A 23,353-nucleotide genomic window follows, 5' to 3' on the forward strand; every position below is an offset into this window, starting at 1 on the left:
TAATATCTTATGAAGAAAGACGTGGAACCGAAAGAAATAGATTTCCTGAACGGTTAACTAATTGATTGATTGGAGTATCAACTGATTGAGAAACTGACGGTGTTACTGAAAAATAGTTATTTAAAACGAAGGATTCACTCCTTAGATTGAGACTGAGCAAAAGTGAAATTTATAAAATGTTTATATATAAACGAGCACCCTTGTACATGAAAGGAAGTACACTATATTGCCAAAAGTTTTGAGACACCCCTCCAAATCACTGAATTCAGGTGTTGTTTTTCAGGGATTGGGCTTGGCCCCTTAGTTCCAGTGAAAGGAACTCTTAATGCTTCAGCATACCAAGACATTTTGGACAATTTCATGCTCCCAACTTTGTGGGAACAGTTTGGGGATGACCGCTTCCTGTTTCAACATGACTGTACACCAGTGAACAAAGCAAGGTCCATATAGACATGGATGAGCGAGTTTGGTGTGGAGAAACTTGACTGGACAGAGTGCACAGAGTCTTGACCTCAACCCCATAGAACGCCTTTTGGATTAATTAGGCCTGTGAGCCATACCAAAACTCCAAATGATTCCAAATGATTTGGAGGGGTGTCCCAAAACTAATGGCAATATAGTGTATGTGGGATCAGGGCTTCAGTTTTTTGGGCACTTCTGGATCAGTTAGGGGTTACAGCCTTGAACTCAAAAGCTTCCAGTTCCCATGTGCAGGTTTTTAACCTCAGTGTACTCTTAAAACAACAACAAACAAAAAGGGGTTTTCACAGTGATGCCATAAAAGAATCATTTTTGGCTGCCTAATGAACATTTCAGTAAATGGTTCTTAAAAGAACCCCTTTTTTCATAGTGTTATAAAGAACATTTTTATAATCAATAGAACATTTTTTCTACTACAAAGGACTTTATGTGCAATAGAAACGTTTAATGGATGTTAAAGGTTTCACATTGAACCATACATCCTGACAAAAACTTTTTATTTTTAATAATATTTTTAATTGCCATCCATGATTTTTTTTTTTTTAAATTAACATAAAGCCTAGAAATACCCTCTGCTCTACCTAGGATGAATTTTTCATTGTTTTTTTTTAATGTCACAATACTGCTGTAATAGAATTACGTTATATTAATATGAATGATGTATTAAGTGTTTCTAGAATATTTACCACCAGGTGGCATAGACGTCCAGTTGTGCACAAACGGGACGCAGAATAAAAACATCACAATGAGTACAACAAAAATAAAGCTGTGATTGAGAGTGTAACACCAAATATTGCCAACTGCGTCATTTTTTTTAGCTAGGAGAAGATAAACTGGTGTGGAGCTACCACTTATTATTATTTAGTTAAGAATAGTTAGAAATTTGACCCATAATACATTACAAGCCAGTAAAAGCAAGCAAACAAACAAAAAACGCCTTTGTCACCCTGTTCTAGGAACATTTGTTATTAAATACAATCTATTTAATACATCTGATTGTTTTTATTAAGCATTTTATTGACTCGTCCGCTCATAATGGATTAGTGCACATCTTGGCACATATTATAAGAAAACATTAATATGGCCAGAAATCATGTTAGGAATGTTATGTTAAATAATACCATGGTAAATCGTTATGTTGTTTTCCTTCATCTGCTCCCGTTAGGGGTCGCCGCAGCTGATCATTCGATCAGCATATTGGATTTGGCACAGGTTTTATGCCTGATACCCGTCCTGACACAACTCTCCCATTTTATCTAGCTGTGGGACCCATACTGAGAGTTAATGGAACAGTGGATGGGTTGCTTCCCCAAAAGAGATTCAGGTGAGAGCATAACCCTAGCCGCTAGGGAACATAACATGGTCATTTATTATCTAAAAATAAAATAAGTAATGATCTGGAAGTTATAAGATTGGCAGAGGTAGCAACATTCATTCATTCATTCATAACTATTTTATTTTGGTCAAGGTCGTAGTGGATCCTAAGCATATCCAGGGAACACTAGGCACAAGTTAAGGAAATTATAACATAAATATATTGGTTATTATTATTATTATTATTATTATTATTACTACTACTAATACCTATTACTACTACTACTAATAATAAATAAATAAATAAATAAATAAATAAATAAATAAATAAATAAACACAAACAAACAAATAAATAAATAAATAAACTGATATTTGACCTGGTGTCTGCAGAGATATTGAGGCAGTAACATTTTTGTTTGTCCAGAGAGTTGAACCGTATAATGGTAAGACTGGCATCCCATCGACTGTGTATCTCTGCCACAGCCTCAGGGTGACCAGGATAAAGTTGTTACTGAAAGTGAGTGAGTGAGTGAGTGAAACTTTGGGGTCATGGCACAATTTTTTTTAAACTTTGGTCTTGAGGCACCTACTGTCCTATACATTTTCCCTACACTAACACATGCACACTGATTAACTGAATTATATGTACAGGGAGCAGGGAAAACACTAAAATGTGCAGGACTGAAGGACTAGGTTGTGAACCTGTTGGCTATATCCCCAGCCTTGAAGAATGAACACCGCCCTGTAGAAATACATGTTTCCTACTTTTAAACACTGGATCCAGGTTTGTGAACGGCTATATAATTAATTCCTGTGGTGCAGCAGGTGTTTTGGGAGTAGAAACAACCTGAACCTTGGTGGTAGGCCTCCAGAATTGTGGTCGAGAGCCCACTTCTTTAAGCTGCACTTAAAATCAATTTATATATATATTTTGTCACCTTGGTTGTGTACTTTTAAGGGCTCAATCTGTATCACTGCAGACCTCATTAATGTTTAGAGGGATCGATTCGTTTGTGATCTGTCCTCCAATTCGCACTGATTACTTTCTAGACGCCTTGTCGCTTTTCCAGCTAACTATTCCTGATCGCTCGAAAACTGATAACAAATCCAACTTCCCAAACAGCCCGGTTAAAAAAAAGTATACAGTCGCGGGAGACACACGATATCAGATCTGTAACACAAGCCAGTACTAAAGCTGAAGCTCATCCTAAGTAATTTTTTGCACACAGTGCAGAGAGTAAAAGATCATTTGCACACCCTGTTGATCAGCGAGGATCTCCGCTTTAAGCGCGAGAGACACGGAGGCGAGCTCGTGCCACGCTCTGCTCGCGAAAAAAAAGAGGGTCTGATTGATCAGTTTAGAGCCATGGATCAGCCAAGGGTTCGAATTGAAGTAGCATTAATCGCATAGTTTCCCTCTACACGCTCGGTATCTGTCCAAATCGGCGTCAGGGCTGCTTGTCGCTTTTGTGCAGGGAGCGTCCTGCATTCTGCGGAGGGGGGCACAGTTTCAGTGAGCGCAAATAATCAAATAATGGCAGAGAAATGAGAAGGAAAACAAAAGCCAAGCGTATTCTGGACTACGAAAATGAGGAGCAGGACGAGAAAGAGGAACAAAAACTGGACGAATTCTACGTAAGATATATAATGGAAACCTTTTGAGTGTGTTTCGTGCCCCTGTTTTGTTTGTTTGTGGCTGTGACTTGGAATATTGTCTCAAATGAAAGAGTAATTAGAATGACACGAGCCGCCTGTCCGACAGCACGGGCTGCAGAAACGGAGGAAACAAATGGATGCTGCCAAAGAGAGACCGGAGGAGAATACACCAGCAGCCGCGGGGCTCCAGAAGTTGGACATGAGGGTTTGGGCTTTTTCTTACTAATAATTCTAGTGTTTATTTTCAATTTAGATGCAATTAGCCGGCTGACACAACCGACCGATTTTTTTCCCCCACTTTGGCTGCCTGAGTGGTCTGATAAGACAGTAGTGTTTTAAAGATAATCTGTTTTTCACTCTTGTACTTTTTTTTGTCTTACGCGTTTAAACGCAGAAAGAGCAGCAGCGGTGTGGAGCAGCAGTAGTGTGAGGTAGGGCAGGCAGCCATGCCGGTTACCTAATGGAGAACAATAGGTCTAAAAGCATGGCACAGAGGGCATCTCTTCCTCAGCACATCTTGTGTAAAGAGCTTTCTTTACACACTTTACTATCAGTTTGGTTCTGTACTGCGGTCTGAAAAGAACAACCCTTAAAGAGACATGCATCTTTTTTTTTTTAAGTGTACTTTAAAACAGATACGGTTCCCCCAAAAGAAACACATTAATACAATCCAAACTTGATGTTTTTAGGGAAACTGCTCCCAGTTACAGTGTCTGTCTTGTCCTGACAGGGTTATGGGTTCGACTGCTCTCCTACAGGCAGTTTCGATGAGGGACATCCCACAGCAGAGGTAAGGGGGGAGGTTTGTAGCACAGGTGTGCTCAGCATTCTCCACACTTTACACACCGGATTGTTTTAAGCTCTATGTTTGTTTTCTTTCTAGCAGGAGGCTGAATACTTGCAGTCTTATTCGAAGATGGAACTAATTGCCATGGTTCTATGCATGCAGCGGGAAATGGAGAGCTTAAAGGAACAACTACGGTGCCTTACAGGCAAGTCAGAATTGTGCTTGTTTCTGATGAATGAAATAGTTTTGGTTTAAATGTATATTTTCAAGATATTGTATGATTTTTAAAAGAATGTCTTGAGTGATTCAGTGCTCTTGTTTCCACACAAGCATGTGGAAAGTTAGCTAAAAACCTAGAGGCCCTGATCGAGAGGACCCAGATTTGGCCTAATGGAGATAAGAAGACATCTCTCCCAATTTCCTCGAGCCCTGTGACAGAACCTGTTGAAGTGGATGCTTTAATGCCAGCTATGCCGTATGCCTCAGGAGCTATGAATGGGCAGTGGGTCAAGCAGGATACTCTCACCCAAAAATCTAATGAGGCCTCTCACAGGAATGGCCTCTTCACAGAGGTATCAGTCATTTACTCAATTTAATATCCTATCAAAATGATCTTTTAATGCTAGGGCCGTATGTAGTGCATGGTTCTCTAGCTGTCTATATTTTTGACTATACATGGTAGTTGCATATTTTGCTTTGAACGAATTTTGTGATTGTTTTAGTTTATCACACCTGAGCTTTTGGAGAGGTGTAACACTGGCACCACTGCTCAGAAGTTGACCAATGATCTGTTGCGTGGACTGTATGAGAGAGACTGTTTGGCTTCCCACTCAATCTCTGGTGTGGTGTACAATAAGAGGGGTCAGCCTAAACCTGCCCTGCCCACTGAAGAGGTGCAGGCAATCCTGAGTAAGGATCAACACACTCAGTTTTGACAAGGAGCATGTTTTGCCCATGTAAATTATTTAGCACAAGCGATTATTGCCCATGTAGTATTGTATTAAGAGGACTAATAAAGCTACTTTGTGTGCACCTGGGCAAGAGCATTGTTCTGTATGGTGCCATATAGATTTAGATGTGTAACAAGTTATGTATCATGTTTGTTTGTTCACAGTTTAATTCATACAATCGTCTCTTACAGGAACCGTACAGTATTTCTTTCCTGGGAAAACTGATGCTGAGATTAAGGGCTACATTCGTCAAAAACTGCAAAACGAAGCAAAAAGATTGAGAAAAAAACCTCCACTCTCTGGCCCAGAGCCTAGAGCTCTGAGTCTATGCAGCCCGAGGTCCAGTAGCCATCAGTTGGATTTGATTGGACAAAAATCAAATGTTTGATTAGCAGTGATTAGGTTTTTGTCATCAAACAAACTAGCCTTATTCACTGCTATATATTATCAAGAGCTCCTGACTAATACAAATTATGTTAATTATTTTGTTTGGACTGTCCTAAAAAATGTCATGATTATTTGCAATAGTTACTAATTGTTGTGAAAGCATCAATGTCCAAATGCAAATAAAAACATTTGAATTTAGTTCAGATGGTCTCCAACACACCAAGTAATAAGATTAGATATTAATGTGAGTCTGTAAACATTTTTCATGTTTTGTATTTAATTGCTGTGTAGTAGCTACACTGCACAATAACAACAGGTGTGAACATTATGTTCCTTGTATCATAAATGTATTTCTTACTAAATTATGATCCTTATTACTCGACTGTAGCTTTATGTATGTAATGTTTTTGTTATTAAAAATGATGAAAAAGCAAGCATTTTGATAAATAGTGTTTGCTTTTGTTTGTGTCATGCGTGTTCTGTTGAACATGAATGTGTGGATTTGTGTGGAAGAGAAACACAAGATACTGGATATATTAGTATGACTAAACCCCTGTGAATATTGGCGATGGAGAACAATGTGTACTGCATGCAGAGAGCTGCTGAGATGAAGGTAATCAATGACTGAGCGACACGAGCAGAGTGACAACAGCAGGGGTACTGGGCCAGTTGTCTTGGCAACCCCAGCCTTCTGGGCCACAGTAGCGTGGCTCTTACACTGGCCAGCGCCTCTGAGCATCTGCCCACCACAGGGACGAGGGGAATTGTAGCAAACAAATAGAAAGAAAGGCAGAAGGAAAGACTTTGGGGGACCCGAAGAAATTTGGTCAGGCATCCAATGAGGAGATAGCAGTCCATTAATAATAAACATGAGGATAATGTTCTCTTAGGCCTGTTGATAATTATCTGGCTCATTGTCATACTCTGTGCATGTCTATCAGGAAAAACAAAGTGTTTCCTATGGCTGCTCTTGAGGTTAGTGTGCGAGTGAGTGAGTGCAAGGCTGGCCTGATGAAAAGCACAGACAATTAAGGGACAGAATGAAGTCCCTCTTCTTATCATAAGCCTCATCAGTGTATGGATGGTAGGGGGTAGTGACAAAGGGACAGACTAGTCTGCATGAACTAAGAGGAAAAGTACCACACTATGAGTCAAGGATAAAGGTTTTTTTTCCCCCTTAATCTAGGTTTTTAGTACTCAATATTGCATAATGTAAATTTTGACTTTAAAATTATTATAAATAAAACATGAAATGGATTGTCCCTGTGTTCAAATACAATGCGCCAAAGACATTAGGGAAAATTTGAAGGTTTAGGCCTACTCTATCAGGCAACTCATTTCAGAGATCAATTTTGAAAGGTTACAGCAATAATTAGTGCTTTTTTTCACTTTACTGTAGGATTTTGTGTAGAGGGATTGAACAGATATATCACATACATGCTGTAGTTACATGCCAAACTGTCTAAAGTGCAACAGAAATCTTTAAAATGCTTTACGGTAAATTACAATAATGATGTCAATTGACCTGGAGATGATTTGCATTCTATCCTTAAATATGGACATAAATCTGGACACTATGCATAAAAAAGGGTTAAATGTGACCTAGACATCAAGGTGGAATCTGATAACTGAAGAAAACAATAATTATTGTAATAGGAATGTAAAAAAAAAGAAGAAGCAGCTTAATTTGAATCCTTTCCTGGCTAGTATGCAAGGGATGTGCTACACTTGCAAGATAATAGCCATTAGGTCCTCAATCTTGTGAGTATAATGTGTTTCAGGCATGTGATTACGCTGGCAGCCCTGGGGCAAAAAGGGAGATGACACATTGATCGAGCACTAAGGGCTGCTGGGAGATTTTACACCGCTCTGTGGGAGGAGTGCTGGTTAAATGGAAATGTTTTGTTGCAATGGAAGCATGCGCAGGGACTAACATCTTTGATCCTACTCCTGTCTGAATGCTATGAAACAACACTGTACATCATTATCAGCACTTTCTGGATAACAAGCAACTCTGTAATGATGCACTGCTAACAGCCTTGCAAATGTGTCTTGGGTAAAATCATTTAAATATTCGAGCCGCTGACCCTGGTGAGTACTGCAAAAAAAAGTTCACACTATCAGCTAGTGTTCTCTGAAAACGTTTGGATGATGTGCATCATGGCTGTATGAAAGCTTACAGAATGAAATGATCAGCGATATAGCTAATCCCACTTCTAACCACAACTCAATGAGTCTTGCAAAAAGTTATACAAACTCTTACAAAATACACAATAATCTCCTTTGAACAGTTGATATTGAGATATGTCTGCTACTGATGTTCTGTAAAGCCTTCATAACAGCTCTAATCTGAGGTGCTGTTAATTGGTGATTTCTGAGGCTGGTAACTCTAAATGAACTTTTCCTCTGCAGGTAAATTTTGGTCTTGCTTTACTGGGATGGTCTTCATGTGAGCCAGTTTCATCATGGTGCTTGATGGGTTTTGCAAATGCACTTGACAATACTGTTCTTGCAAGAACTATTCCAGAACACATGACCTTCGTGTCTTAAAAGAACAACCGACTGGTGTTTTTTGTTGTCATTACATATGGATTACTTAAGTCCATGTGTGTTATTTCATAGTTTTGAAATCTCCAGTATTATTCTAGAACGTAGAAAATAAATCCCTAAACAAAAAACATTGAATTAAAAGGTGTGTCCAAACTTTTGACTGGTAGTATATGTGAACTTATGGTAGTGGCTCTGTTGTAAAAGATCTCAAATGATCTCAAACTCACAAATGATGCTAAGAAAAATCCAGAGCCACTTGTCACAATAGGTTTCAGCTTTGTGGAGTACGTGTCTGACGCTGGCAAATAAACTGTTTTTTGATTTAGTCATACAAACCCACAGGCAAATTTTAATGAAATAAAAATATTTATTTATGAAAAGGTTGTGTGGACTAAGCAGTTTACACATGAACTCCCATAAGGTTGACTGGCCGCTTATTATACCGTTTTGAGATGTCTGCTTCAATCTGTAAGGAAAAAAAACAAAAAAAACTAATTGTTTACATGGACAGAAAAAAGTGGAGCACACTCAGCTTGCAAAACCCAAAGTGATTGCTTTAATTAAATGAACAGATAAAAAAAAAAAGAATACACAATCATGGGCTTCCCTGATATATTCTTATCAGTTAATAGGATATGGTACCAGTTTCTGTAGTTCCTTGATTTGGGCAGTCAGCAGGTCGATGCGAGGTTCCAGCTTGGCTTGTTCCTCGAGAGCTTCTTGCCTCCGCTCAGCCAGGGAGGCTTGTTTCAGCACCAAGATCTCAGCCTGCTTCAGTTTCTGCCTCAGCATGTCTGACACACGCTCCACATAGCTGAGGCACATCCACAGTAACAAACTTTAAGCAGGAGTTATTGTGAACGGTAATGTATGCCTAAATTTCAGTCTTGGAGATTCATCATCGAGTTTCACATTTTCTCTGAACAGCAAATGTGTGTATGAGCACTTACCGCGGCGATGCCTGGATCGTGAACAGATGCTTCATTCGCAGTGATGTCAGTCCTTCCAGGAGGTGGCGCACATCTGCTAGCATGGCCTGCACACGCTCACGGGTCTGCCCCTGGATGATAGAGGGAGCCAGCTGGAACTGGCTCATGGCCACCATATCGCCTTCCTCACTCATCTCACTCAGTCTCTGACACAGGAACACTTCCAACTAGACAGTCAGAGACAGAAAGAAGAGCATCACAACCTAGCAAACATTTCCACCAGAGATAAGCCTCCATTACAGTTGGAAAGATGTCATGAGTTTAAGCTGGTCATAAAATAGGCAATAAGCCTAAATGTAGGCTCAAAGTTTTAGCACATTTATAAGTCAAGTGTCGTAAAATAATCTTTTAGTGTTGAGTTCATCACCTCCATCAATTCATCGATAAACTGACTTCGTGTCTGTGTTTTCTCGAGCAGAGAGAATGCATCCTCGCCTCTCGCAACACCTTCAGGACCTGTAAACCCAGGCTGGCTCATTAATCTTGTTAGAACATTATGCCCATCTGAAATGTGTAATTTACTACATAAAGCAAATACATATTTACAGTCAGTGCCTGCAGCAACAACTTCGATTTCCACTGCAGCAGTTTCAGTTTCACCCCAGTCGATGCCACCATCACCTGTTTCCTTATAATGAAAAAGAAAGATTAAACAATATCACGCATCAATATTACTGCCACTGTGGAAATTGATGTTCTGCAATAAAAAAACAAAACAAAACTTACAGCATGTAGGTATGTGCTCATACAGTCACATGCAAGTGAGTGAGTGAGAATGAGTGAGACTGCATTACCTCCTTTCCAGATTCAACTGAGATACCCCAGTCCACTTCTTCCTCAACTGTGGACCCAATATTCACCTCCTCAGCACCACTGCACATATCGCCCCAGTCAATCTGTATAAAAGGAAGCATGTGTAAATACAGACATGCACACATATGCACACACGGACATGCAAACCACCTGTCTATTTTGTTTCTTACTCTTCTATTTGGTAACTCACTGTTTCCTCTGTAACCGTGTCAGGTGGTGCTTCCTCTATTACAGGTCTCTCTATAACCGTTGGGACGTTTCCTGTCTTCCACTCATACACTGTTGTGTTTCCTTTTTGTTGAACGTAAGACAGCATAGGTAGAACAGGCTCAGACCTAAAGAGATATGAAAGATGCTTTTAATAGCCAAGTTGAAGCTAAGCAGTTCACCTAGAAGTAATGTAATCTGTAAAATAGTGACAGAGATGGTATGTAAAATACGTGAAATGTGAATGTTTAGAGCTTTAATTTCTAAACATCATAGTGATAGCACTCACCAGTCACAGACAAACTTAGTGAAAGCTGTGTAGAGCTTGATCGTTTCCTCCAAGCAGGCAGCCTTTCTGCCTATTTCCCCCAGTACAGTGGGTAAGTCCTTAACAAGGCCCTGCAACTCTCTTGCCACATTCTCCCCCTAAAAAAGTGTATGCAATTGGCAATTATAATCATCAAAATCATTTCTGTTGTCAAGTACTGGTTAGCCCTATTTATCTCAAAATCAATGCTTCATAATTTGCAGGTTTGGAAAGAACTGCTGTAAGTATCAATATGCATGTTTGCATGTAGACATGCACTATACTGTCATATGTACATGAACTGACTGTCACACTGGTCATTAATGTGGAGTTAATGTCTCCTTTTCTCTTCTAGGAAAACTTTCCACTGGAATTTGGAATGTGGCTGTTGTAACTGCTCATTCAGACACAAGAGCATTAGTCAGATTGGGCAAGAAGGCCTGACTCATAGTTATATGCTCCAGTTCATCCCAAAGGTGTTCAGAAGGGCTGAGGTCAGGGTTCCAACCTTGGTAAACAATGTCTTCATGGACTGCATTTTGTGCATGGCGCATTGTCAGGCTGAAACAGGTTTGGGCCTCTTAGTTCCAGTGAAGGAAAATCTTAACTTTAAAGCAAACAAAGTCATGCTAGACAATTGTGCGCTTCAAAATTTGTGGCAACAGTTTGGGGCAGATGTGATAGCTAGGTGTCCACATACTTTTGGCCATATATCTGCCAAGGTCTCTTAGTAGATGTTGCATTTTAATTAAGCATAAAGTTATCTGCCTGAAACTTTACACTTCTTCTGAAATACCACTGAATTGAAGGTCTTGCCAATATATAAATTACATACCTGCAATGATACATTTTAGTAGTTTAGTCCTTATGAAGTATGAAAAGATAAATAAAGTAATCTCACTTATAGTGAACTGATAAAAAAGCACTTTAAACTACGCAAATGACAATCCAACAAATTTCCTATATCTGCCCTATCTGTATCTGTTCAAAAACAGACCCTTTTTGCAGATTGTGCATGCTCTCGCTCTGTGCGAGTGGGTCTCCTAATGCTGAAAAACAGGCGGGTAGGCAGACTGCCTACCTAGGTGTGAATAAGTGTGTGAAAGTGTGATTACATGATGCCCTGTGGTGTAGTAGAGTGAAGTGTCAGGCTGAATTTTCTAAATTCCATGTATAAATGCTCCTATGAATGACTTACAAATAAATCTTTTTGTATCCAGCTTGATAAAGAAGATCTTCCAATACACGGTCAGAAAACCGACACCTAACAAAATATCTACTTAGAAGAGCTAGAAAATAGAAAATATATGTTTCTCATCATATTGATTTTGTCCTAAGGGTATGCAATAATCTGCAAGGTTTTTTTTTTTTTCAAAAAACTTTTCTACCCATTGATTTTTTCTAAATGTCTAAGAACGTAAAAAATCAGGAATATTTTTCCCCATGTCTGTCTGTGTGGCGACTCACTATAGTTCTCCAGGTTCTCACAGAATGCATGAAAGTAGTAGGTGCTCACCTTAATGCCGTACTGCTTGCATGCTGCGTAGTAGCGCTCCCTCATGTCTGCAGCTCCACTCTGGCACTCCAACTCCCTCCTGCTTAGCTCCTGCTGCAGCTGCTGTGCTTTAGCTACCTGTTTCCTCAAAGCAGGGCCCTCGTAGCTTACACTGCGGCTCAACAGACTGGCTAGCTCGGCTAAACACACGCAGGGGTATATATCATGTGCAACACAAACATGATGTTCTGCACCAGTGTTTAAATATGTTTACACAAAACATACAAAAAAACCCATTTAATAAATAGTTTAATCCAAACTTACCTAGATATACATTATCTTTCTCATACAAGGAGACTATTTCTTGCCAGTCCTATTGATAAACAGAAATGAGTTAAATGCATCCTATGTTTATGTAATTTATGCAGAAATTGGTCAAAAGTGTGCAATCACCTTCATCCTTTGTGATGAATATCTGCCGAATATATTTTTGGATGAAGCTTCTGTTCCCTTTAATATCTCCACTATCCTTAGGCAATGGAAATAGTGTATATCTGCATTGACACAAGAAAATAGTCTTACTGAATGCATTGACAAAACCATGTTAATGTATGAAAATTACATAATGTTGGGCATGCTGTGAAATGTCACAGAAAAACAAAGATGATGACAAATGCTACAGAACGTTTGTGTGTGCATGATGCTGCGAGATGGACTGGGATGCATTGAGGGTGTATTCCCAATGGCCCGGTGTTCCCAGGATAGACTCTGGATTCATCATGATGCTGACCAGGATAAAACGCTTACAAAAAAATGACTGAATAAATGAATACACCAATCAGCCATAACATTATGACCACCTTCCTAATATTGTGTTGGTGCCCTTTTTGCTACCAAAACAGCCCTGACCCAAGATGTTAGCAGCAGATCCTTTAAGTCCTCTAAGTTGCGCGGTGAAGCCTCCATGGATTGGACTTGTTTGTCCAGCACATCCCACAGATGCTCAATTGGATTGAGATCTGGGGAATTTTCAGGCCAAGTCAACACCTCAAACTTCTTGTTGTGCTCATCAAACCATTCCTGAATAATTTTTGCTTTGTGGCATGGTGGATTAACCTGCTGAAAGAGACCACAGCCATCAAAGAATAAAGTTTCCATGAAAGGGTGCACATGGTCTGCAACAATGCAACAAAAACCTCCTTCCATTGCTCCGTGGTACAAATCTGATGCACACATGCCCATTGTTGGCACTTTTGGTAGTGCACAGGGGTCAGCATGGGCACCCAGACTGGTCTGCAGCTATACAGCTGCATACGCAACAAACTGCGATGCACTGTGTATTCTGACACCCTATTAGCAGAACCAGCATTAATTTCTTCAGCCATTTGAGCAACAGTAGCTCGTCTCATGGATCGGATCACATGGGCCAGCCTTCGCTCCCCACGTGCATCAATGAGCCTTGGCCGCCCATGACCCTGTCGCTGGTTCACCATTGTTCCTTCCTTGTGCCACCTTTAATAGATACTGACCACTGAAGACCGGGAACACCCCACAAGAGCTGCAGTTTTGGAGATGCTCTGATCCAGTCGTCTAGCCATCACAATTTGGCCCTTTCAAACTCCCTCAAATCCTTACACTTGTCCATTTTTCCTGCTTCTAACATCAATTTTGAGGACAAAAGGTTCACTTGCTGCCTAATATATCCCACCCACTAACAGGTACCATGATGAGGAGATATTATTCACTTCACCTCTCAGTGCTCATAATGTTATAGCTGATTTGTGTAAAAGCTACATTGAAATTGAAATAAGCTCAAATCCGATACCCATCACACAACCCGTAATTAAATTTTCATACTGATTCAGTGTTTTCTCTTTAATCCGGCCAGTTGTGTAACTGATCACACTGTACATATAAGACATTTGAAAACAGATGCACAGACAAATCAGATTTGAGTAGATTAAGCCTGAAAGGGACTGACATGAGCCCCGGAGCAGCTGCTTGATCTCGTCATTTTCCGGCATGTCCTGGAGAGCAGCATTGATCTTCTCCCTGACTGCCATCACTGCATTCTGCCATTTCAGAGCGCAGTGTCTCCTGTCCACCAGCCAGTCTGGAAACATATGCATACATATACACTATACGCACTGCATATACAGATGTTTGTACATGTTTTTATGTTTTACATGAACAACATTGAAGTCTTACCGACAAGCTTGCTGGTTTGAATGTCAATAGGGAGATTCTGAATATTCTGAAATGACAGAAAAGTGTTTCTTCAAAGCAAATGTGTGTTAGTGAGACATGCAGCATTATGGTGTGAAGCAAAGACCCTGGTAAGTAACTGAGAAACTAGAAAATAGTGCAGAAAAGCAGCTAATAAACCAAACATAATTATGACAGCTGTTTTGTGTACACAGATCTTAACATAAACACTGACAGCATTCAGAGTTAAAAACAAGTGAAATAGCATAGTTAGCAATGTTGGCTAATGTAACTACAAAACGTCAAATGCAAACGTAACCCCAAACCTCAGTTTACCTCCATATTATCCTCAATTTCCTGATATTATTACTTATTTTTTTTACATGTAGAATTACTGTAAGATACACTACATCTCAAATAAACCTCTTTTTAAAGGAGATTTATCATAGTTAACGTTTACATAGCCATTGACACGTACGTACACATCTAACCAATCAAAAGGCAAAGTGTCCAGACGTTCGGGTCTGAATCGACCAATTAAAAACAACAATAGTAGCAAGTCTCCTGCGTAGACAACTTAGTGAACCGGCGTGTACACTCACCAAAATAAAAGACCCTATTTCTTTAAAAAATTTTGTGATAAAAAATATGATAAAAGATATTTGTTGTTTCAGATATTCATCCCAAAACAGCAAAGCAGTTGTTGGTCAAATACATTTTTTCAGATGCTCATCACAACAATAAAAGAGTTAGAGCACTTTTTCAACAACTTACGGTCACTGTACCTCATGTGATGTCATACTGGGATGGTTTTGTTTGCAATATTCCGTGGGAAAAAAGTCTGGACTTTACCTTATAAATATATTTTAATTAATAAGAGAGAAGTCTCATTTAAACTATTATATAAATATTATCCTGGCAAGTTTTTTTTTTATCTCTTTGAGATTTAAAAAGGAAATTGACACCAGCTGCTGTTTTTGTAATTCTGCTCCTGGAACCATTGTGCATTTGTTTTGGACCTGTGATTGAACTGAAACATTTTGGTCAGATATTTTTGTTTTTATTCAAAGTTTATTTCCTGATTTTTGTTTTGCTTTTAAATGCATTATTATTATTATTATTATTATTATTATTATTATTATTATTATTATTATTAGTAGTAGTAGTAGTAGTAGTAGTAGTAGTAGTAGTATTAATAATTTATTTTTATTTATTTATTTAGTTTTTTACTACAAGAAAGAGGAGGATAAATATTTTATAATAAATTTAATCTTTATAATTGCTAAGTTTTTTAATTCATAAATGTAAACTTAATAATAGTATTCTTGTATTCAAAAATGAAATTATGAGATACTTAGAAAGTATTAAGTTTTCAAAAAATTCCAAAGCTATTAGAATTTTACATTTATTTGAGTCATATGGGATACAATTTTTGTTTCTACTTCTAATGCTCCTTTACACTTTTTTCCCCCCTTGTGTGTGTTTTTGTTATCTACTGCTCCTATTATCCTCCCTGGCTGTGTTGTTTGGATTATGTGTTGTTTGGATTGTATGTTATTGTTTTCAGTGAAATAAAAAATAAATAAATAAATAAATAAATAAAAATAAAAGATATTTTTTAAAGCAGAACAGGAATAACCTGCACAATGGGGTTCAGTCAAAAATATACTCTTACAGAAGGCTTTTTTTTAAAAGAAAAAACAAACAACAAACGAACAAAAAAAACCACGTGTATACCTGCACCATTCTGCTGATTATGAAAATCCCTGGACATCAGCAGATTCTGAAAACTAGCCCAATTGACACAAACAATGCTACAGTCACAAATAGACATCTACACTATATTGCCAAAGTTTTGGGACATCCCTCCAAATCATTGCATTCAGGTGTTGTTTTTCAGGTTTACATTTCTCTCAACATTGTGGGAACAGTTTGGGGATGGCCCCTTCCTGTGCCAACTTCATAACTGTGCACCAGTGCAAAAACCAAGGTCATGGAAGAGCGAGTTTGGTGTGGAGGAACTTGACTGCTCTGCACAGTCCTGACCTCAACCTGATCTGATCTTCGGGATGAATTAGAATGGAGACTGCAAGCCAGACCTTCATGTCCAACATCAGTGCCTGACCTGACAAATGCGCTTCTAGAGGAATGGTCAGAAATTCCCATAAACACACTCCTAAACCTTGTGGAAAGCCTTGGGGCCATCCCCAAACTGTTCCCACAGAGTTGCGAGCATGAAATTGTCCAAAATGTCTTGGAATACTGAAGCATTAAGAGTCCCTTTCACTGGAACTAAGAGGCCAAGCCCAACCCCTGAAAAACAACTGAATTCAATGATTTGGAGGGGTTTCCCAAAACTTTTGGTAATATAGTGTATCTCACAGATCATTTTTTTCTCTTCGTTCTAATGTTTGATGTAAACATTAAACGAAGCATATGACTGTCACTATACCTGTACCTGCATGATTATTTGCACAGCTCTGCTGCCACATGATTGGCTGATTAGATAAGTGCATAAATGTGCAGGTGTGCAGGTGTTCCTAATAAAGAGGACTGTGAGTGCAGTCTAAGGCTGCATTTAAAGGGAGGGATGCACAAATCAAATGTTGGCAAATTGTTGCTCACTTGCAGTTATTATTTGTTTTTATTTTGTAATAAACTTAGATCTCTTTATTCTCCAAAATGTAATTACATGAGTAATTTAATTAAAAAGAATGACTGTGGTAAAAGTGTTGTGCCTATGAACTTTTTGTCCCACGAGCTTCATATCTGACTACAAGAAAGCAAAAATGCCTGATCCCAGTCCTGATACATCAAACAACCACAGTCTTCATAGTCTTAGTATTTTTGTATTTATTTCTTATGCTAAAACAAGTTTGCAGGGAATGTGTAGTTAATTTACTCATGGCCTTATTAACAGATATATTTGTCACTTGTCACATTTATTTTAAGTTTGTTCAGTTGAAACCTAAACAAGGTCCAGCTACACATAATTATAATATTTATATAATACGTCTAATATTTTCTGCAACTTCAGAAGTTAAAGCTAGTTCGGTTGTGTGCAATATTTCACCTAGTTATATCAAACTGCCCACTAGGTGGCGTGGTCTTTTTAGCGTTTGAGCATATGACTGTCAATAGGTTACAGTCTATTCTGATTACTGTTAGTACACCATCCTGTGCCTTTGATACATTTAATGAAATGAGAACATTACTTTTTTTGAATCATCTTAATGTATATTTATTTATTTATTTATTTAAGGATTACTTCCAGAAGAGGATGATTCAATAGTTCCTTTTTTTTTTTTTTTTTTAAATATAATTACATGTTGAACTTGGCTGTCAAAGCTGGTTTCTAACCTGAACCAGATAAATTTTAAGACACTACTGAGAACAAAATGGAGTTTCAACTCCTAGTTTTTATCAGCCACCAAGACTCTTGTACACATAGCATCCACTACCTGAATGATGAAGAGGAAAAAGTGCCAGGTCATTGACTCCAAATTAGCTATAAGAATGGCTCTGTTAAAGGACATGACCTTCCAGAAGCAATGATTTTAGTAGTGCCAGTAGATCTGTTACCTAGAGAGTGTGTCGGGTTGCATCACAGCTTCTTAATCTGCTTACAGAATTAATATGAAGGTGACCCACTTGATCATTCTAGGGTTAAAAATGAGCACTGAGTGCCATCTCTGGGCAACAGTTGTAGTAGTAGTAGTAGCTAATTCAGCACAGTGAGAAGGTTAGCATTAACAAGACAAAAAGAGTCTATTGGCGTTTTTGGATTAGGATATCTACAAGCTGTTAAATGTATGACTCCATATGGTGTACAAATGATCATGTCTGTATGTGGTGTGAAGGAAAAATAGATTAGATGTCTGTGTGACATCATCATTTATTGCAAATACGGTGCTATATGGTCACTTTGCAACTTGCATGTGTGGGTATATGCACAAAAAGGTATCTAGTTTATTCTCATCGCCGAGGCTATTGGAAGTAGACTAGTGGTTTAATGGATCATAAGGAAAAATCTAAGAGGTAGTACATGTGTTTGCAGACCTGTTTGTATATGAGCTGCTTTGAAGTTCCTTTAAAATCAGCATTGATTTGTGTATTTTGAAACATGAGATTTGCAGGATACCAAAGTCAGCACACTAAACAGTACACTGTACTGTACAAACAGACTAGAGTGCAAAACCATGTTCAAAGAAATTCATAGCACTTTTATCTTTTATGTCATAGGTGATTGGGGAGAGGGATGAATAAGCTTCACTTTCGGTTATGACAGTAAGACAAAAGCATTGCCCCCCCCCTCCAAAACCTCAGGTGTTTATTGTCTTCATTCAGAATGTTGAGGGCCCTTTGTATATCCAATGCAAATGAGAAATCAACATCACACTCCCATAGGATCAGCCCAGTTTGACAGATTGAACCCTCCCCCTTTTCACTCACATGGCTGTAACATTTACACAAGTTCCTAAGGGTTGTCCCTAAGTTTCTGCTCGAGCTTGTGGGAGGCTCTATAAGCAGTTCTGTCAGTGTGTTGGTCTGTGTATGGGTGTGTAGGGAGACAGCAGGGAAGGCAACACCTTGGTGCCAAATGAAAACAATCAGAGATTTATTAAGGGAGGTTCAAGGTTTAAAAAGTGACAAAGCTTTGGACTCACTGAGAGAGGAAGCCTGTACAGAAGAATGGAAGAAAACAGCAGGTAGATTATCACAAACGTCTGATTTCACGTGGACGTTTGTTCATCTGAAACACGGCTGTCTTTGAATCAGGTAAATCAGTTTTAAAATGGCAATCGAGCCACTGTAAATGCTTGATAAGTAAACTGAAGGCCATGACACTTTCCTCTGTATATTCAATATCATGCAAGCTAAGCTGTTGCATGTGTGTGTTCAGAAATATTTTAGTTTTTAAGGACACTTTAGCACTCAAGGACTTTTTCAGCTGGTATATGTTGAAATTATTACTGCTTAGTACTTTAGAATTTTTTTTTTACTGCTTGCTCTCCCTTCTATTTCATAGAAGTCATTATTTTGAATAGAAATACTTCAGTGCTCAATGCCAGATAAAAATCTCGCACTCAGCGTGAAGCTAAAACATTTATTAAAATTTATATTAGATAGATGGTATCATTGTTTCAAGACAAAGTCAAATGAAAAGGATAAGCTTGGGACAACAGCCATCAGGCTAAAGAAGCTATGGATGACTGCCTTGCTCTTAAAGCATTGAAACAGCTTAGTCAGAGAAACAGAAACCGATTAGACCTCCTAAACCCCACAGTAACCATGACAATATCTCCACACCTATCCCAGGTGAGAGAGATATTATAAAAGCCCAGTTCAGTAAGCAAACATAATACTCCTGTGACTGTGACTTGCTTTGCTGGGCCTTGCTGCCCTTTGGCTAACAATTTCCTTGTTCAAACATTGTTTCAGTGAAAGTCTTTGAACTTGGTTATTGATTGCCGAGGTTTAGACAGTGCATGATATAAATGCTTTGTGATCCATGAGGCTGCTTAGACAGAGAATGAAGCAAAATAACTTAAACATGTTCAAGATTTCATGTAGAAATTTCATGTAGAAGTGGTGTTAAATGGTAGTTAGATATAATATGGTCCTATATTGCTGGTCATAAGTCTAGATGGTTCTACAGAATATGACCAAAGTGAAATCTGACTTCCTTTATCTTGTCACGTGTTTCTTATTGTTACTGTTCTGAGGTGGATTATTGTGTCCTACAGTCAGCAACTTCTTAGCATTCTCAGGAACACAAAACCAGTGACTTCTTTGACTGAAACCAGACACCATTCAAGAGATCTGAAGATTAGTGTGCTAGAAATAAGTTCTGTTAAGGACAGACAACTGTGCAGACATTCCTACTTGTGTTCTGTAAATGAAAGTGCCATTTATGTAAGTGTACGGTAACACAGGCATATCCATGCCTCATTTATTCAATCTGTCTAATATTACTTTGGACCAGTCCATGTTTTGCATTTGTTAGATATTTGAACTTAGCAAACAGATGTCCATTGTTTGTAGAAATAAAAAAATACTTGTGTTTTAGATGTATAATCTTAGATCCCATCTTAATTAAAATTTGCAGTCTAACTTTAAAGTGAACCAGCTCTATCCCATGGTGCATTTGTCATTATGAGCTTCTTTGATAGTTCACTCCCTCCTAAGGAGCTGAGGTACTGTAGTAGAAAATGACACCTAAGTAAACTTATTATTTTATCAGACAAAAGATTAAACTGATTACAAATTTAATAATGTGAATCATGTGATTTTATCTAAGAGAAAGTTGTCCTGGTTGAGAGAGAGAGAGAGCGAGCATATGCATGCTTCCACATATACATACATATTCTTGACAGTCACATGGAAAGCAAACAATTCAGTATGCAAGACATTGACAAATCTTAGATCTCAAGGAAGAGAAGGGATCCACTGCTATTGTTCATTAATTGCACAGTGCTAAAATCAGATGACTCCCTTCAGGTAATCATTGACAGAGGCTTGCCATATCAACCCAGTACTCCTTAATATTTGTCTAACGTGACCATAAAGTCCTCTGTCAAAATGAGGAGAAATGAATACGCTGCATTCAATTAGTGTCTTGAAAGTGTGGTAAGAATGTGCAATATGCTCAAAATATTCTTAAAAGAAAACAAAAACCCAAAACAAAACAAAGAAAGGACAAGCAAACAAAAATAGGTGTATATATATTCAAGAAAGTGACTCATTTGTAGTGCAGTAAATTGCATCAGCACATTAAATTCCAACCAGATAAAACAGAAAATGGGACTTTTTGAAGCGTAAATGAACTTTCACTTGCAAAACCTTTGGCACCACTAAAGGTGTTAAGATTGAACATTTACAATGAGGTAAACTAAACTATTATTTTTGCATTAGTTACCACCAACAGGCCATAAAATTCAGGATTGCTAAACAATGTTAATGAACATAACCTAAGTATCAAGTGATGTTTATTAAAATGGTAAATAAATAAAATTATATTAACAAATGTTCTACTCAAATTACAGTAAATCTCGGCATGTTCCCTGCATGTCTGGGTTTCCTCTGGGTTCTGTAGTTTCCTTCTATGTCCCTAAAATATGTCAGTAATTTTACAACTCTAAACTGGCCCGAAATGTGAATGTATAAGTGTGTGTGTGTGTGTGTGAATGGTACCTTTATCGACTGGTATCTTATCAAGGGTGTATGACTGTTTCTGAGATAAGATAAGATTAATGATTTAATAAGATTACTGACATACCAGTGTACATAAGGTGTAAATGAAATAAAAAATATTAATATACTTCAAAACTGGATGTGTGCAAAAGAAAATTATTGACTTAAGAGTGAGCAGCATTTAGGTTTTAGAGAACACCTCACTGCAGAAAGGGGAGGAGTACATTCTGATTGTTGTCTAAACAAAACATATGCCACATATCACTTCTGTTGCAGGTCCAAAGTTTTGTGTTGTACGAGCCATGGCTGACCCTGCCTGGTGGAAACTGACCTTCTTGAGAAAGAAGTCATCCGAGTCCAAGGTCCTTTATGAAATTCCAGCAGAGTATGGAAGCAACACTGGCAATAAAGAGCTGTCCAGCCCTCCTCAAAGCACAGATAGTGCTGGCAGTCAGCTAAACGCCAAGCTGGAGAAGATTGTGGACAGGTCTGCCGCAAAAAGCCGTCATGTCAAAGTCTCTCACTCTGGCCGTTTCAAAGAGAAAAAGAAGGTTCGATCCACTTTGACTGAAAATTCCAGTGTTTTCAGCGAACACAAAAGGACTGACGAGAACATTGTGGTTGAGAAATAGCAAACATTTTTATAAAGGAGATGCTTTTTATCGATACACAATAAACCCACCCACTCACACACCCACAACTGCACACATATTTGTTTTTTAATTAGTGAATTCAAATCAGTATAGACATAATGGCTGAATAGATGAACCTTGTTCATCTTATCTAGTCATAAAATGTGCTTACTTACTCCAGGTATTCTAGAGAAAAAAAACATCTTTTATTTTATGGGGAATCTTTTACAATCACTATTTAAGAAGTCTTCTGAAGAGGTGTACTGATATAATGAAATTTTAAGCATGGGATATTTGCTCAGTGTACAGAGGCAAATGGGAACAGAACTCGTTTAGACTTGAGTTTGTATTTTGTAATATTGCTTAAATGTTTTATGTGCGTTTTATCATGCTGATAATTGTGTACTGGTTGTCTGATTGTACTGGATGTTTAAGCAAAGACAGCAGTATAGCCATTTGCACTGTTTTACAATTACAATGGGCATGTATTGTACACGTGTTCAAATGCAACAGATCTACTTTGGTGCTGCTGTGCCTACTGTAATTTAATGACTGACAAAAGAATAAAATCATCAACATACTGTTATAACTGTAAAATAAAGCTCATAGAGTCTAACTGTTGTATCAATTGCTACAGCACTGCCATCTACTGGTCTACCAGCTGCTGTGCAACACATTTCTCTTAAATCCACAAACACATACTGGGCATAAACGGAAGGAAATACCAGTAGCTGTGTTATGCTGTACGAGATTTAGTTTAGGGTATTTTGATACCTTCTTTATCCTGTGTTAAAATATCTCCATCTTGATAGGATGGGTCGCTTCCTATTGTTTCGACACACTCCTATTCTATAGAGTTCCAGAGATTTGTATACTTTTTTATTTTCCATTCATTTGTCCCTATCTGTATATCATTAGAGGACCATGGTACAATACAGTAAAACAACTGGATAAAATGGTTGGTAATGTTTCTTTGTTTGTTTCATCTTGACCGACAGAAATGTTTCTACAGGTATTTCATTTCACTCGTGTAATAGCAAAGAAATCTGGTTTTATTATGAATATGAATATTCTTTATGGATATTCTTTGGAATATGAACAACAATGCTTGTGCTGTAATCATGCAGTCTTGTCCGGTTTCGGCTGTGATTCGGCAGTGAGAGTCAGACACATTCATCCCTGTTATTTCTAGTAGGCCAGATGAAGTGTTGGCTAAAACTGGACCACTTTACTTCGCTATTAGGTTTGTAACTAAAATGTAAAATAATGACAACACAACTGTATAATGTATTTTAACCAAAATGTTGTGAGTATATACATTAAAGACAATATCACCCAGTTGGTGTGTCACAGTGTATCACTATCACCACATTGATCTTTGCAACA

At 38.2% G+C, this 23,353-nt stretch overlaps 3 protein-coding genes across 5 annotated transcripts; 2 read left to right on the forward strand and 1 right to left on the reverse strand.

Annotated features, from left to right (window-relative positions):
* Positions 1-2,926: 2,926 nt before the first annotated feature.
* Positions 2,927-5,985, forward strand: si:ch211-194k22.8 (uncharacterized). Of its 3 annotated transcripts, none has more exons than XM_058405685.1 (7): positions 2,927-3,430; positions 3,558-3,656; positions 4,182-4,241; positions 4,338-4,443; positions 4,569-4,810; positions 4,961-5,147; positions 5,380-5,985. In XM_058405685.1, exons 1-7 carry the CDS (start codon positions 3,341-3,343, stop codon positions 5,574-5,576), a joined length of 981 nt encoding a protein of 326 aa, XP_058261668.1. In that variant the 5' UTR covers positions 2,927-3,340; the 3' UTR covers positions 5,577-5,985. The 3 variants fall into 3 exon arrangements, with proteins under 3 accessions (XP_058261668.1, XP_058261669.1, XP_058261667.1); XM_058405686.1 differs by having other exon boundaries at positions 2,928-3,430; positions 3,523-3,656; positions 4,335-4,443; XM_058405684.1 differs by having other exon boundaries at positions 2,928-3,430; positions 4,335-4,443.
* A 2,487-nt stretch (positions 5,986-8,472) lies between these two features.
* On the reverse strand, positions 8,473-14,636 carry cdk5rap3 (CDK5 regulatory subunit associated protein 3). The gene is made up of 14 exons (XM_058405513.1): positions 14,478-14,636; positions 14,145-14,190; positions 13,918-14,049; positions 12,390-12,490; positions 12,261-12,309; positions 11,958-12,136; positions 10,424-10,560; positions 10,118-10,262; positions 9,909-10,010; positions 9,661-9,742; positions 9,482-9,570; positions 9,076-9,281; positions 8,768-8,939; positions 8,473-8,591 (listed from the first exon to the last, which is right to left on the reverse strand). Exons 1-14 carry the CDS (start codon positions 14,481-14,483, stop codon positions 8,526-8,528), a joined length of 1,512 nt encoding a protein of 503 aa, XP_058261496.1. The 5' UTR covers positions 14,484-14,636; the 3' UTR covers positions 8,473-8,525.
* A 4,022-nt stretch (positions 14,637-18,658) lies between these two features.
* On the forward strand, positions 18,659-22,583 carry prr15lb (proline rich 15 like b). Its single transcript, XM_058405952.1, has 2 exons — positions 18,659-18,920; positions 21,612-22,583. The coding sequence occupies exon 2, from the start codon at positions 21,638-21,640 to the stop codon at positions 21,965-21,967; it is 330 nt and encodes a 109-aa protein (XP_058261935.1). The 5' UTR covers positions 18,659-18,920; positions 21,612-21,637; the 3' UTR covers positions 21,968-22,583.
* Positions 22,584-23,353: the final 770 nt, after the last annotated feature.

This window comes from Hemibagrus wyckioides, linkage group LG13 (genome assembly GCF_019097595.1).
Source record: "Hemibagrus wyckioides isolate EC202008001 linkage group LG13, SWU_Hwy_1.0, whole genome shotgun sequence".
NCBI classification, from domain to species: domain Eukaryota; kingdom Metazoa; phylum Chordata; class Actinopteri; order Siluriformes; family Bagridae; genus Hemibagrus; species Hemibagrus wyckioides.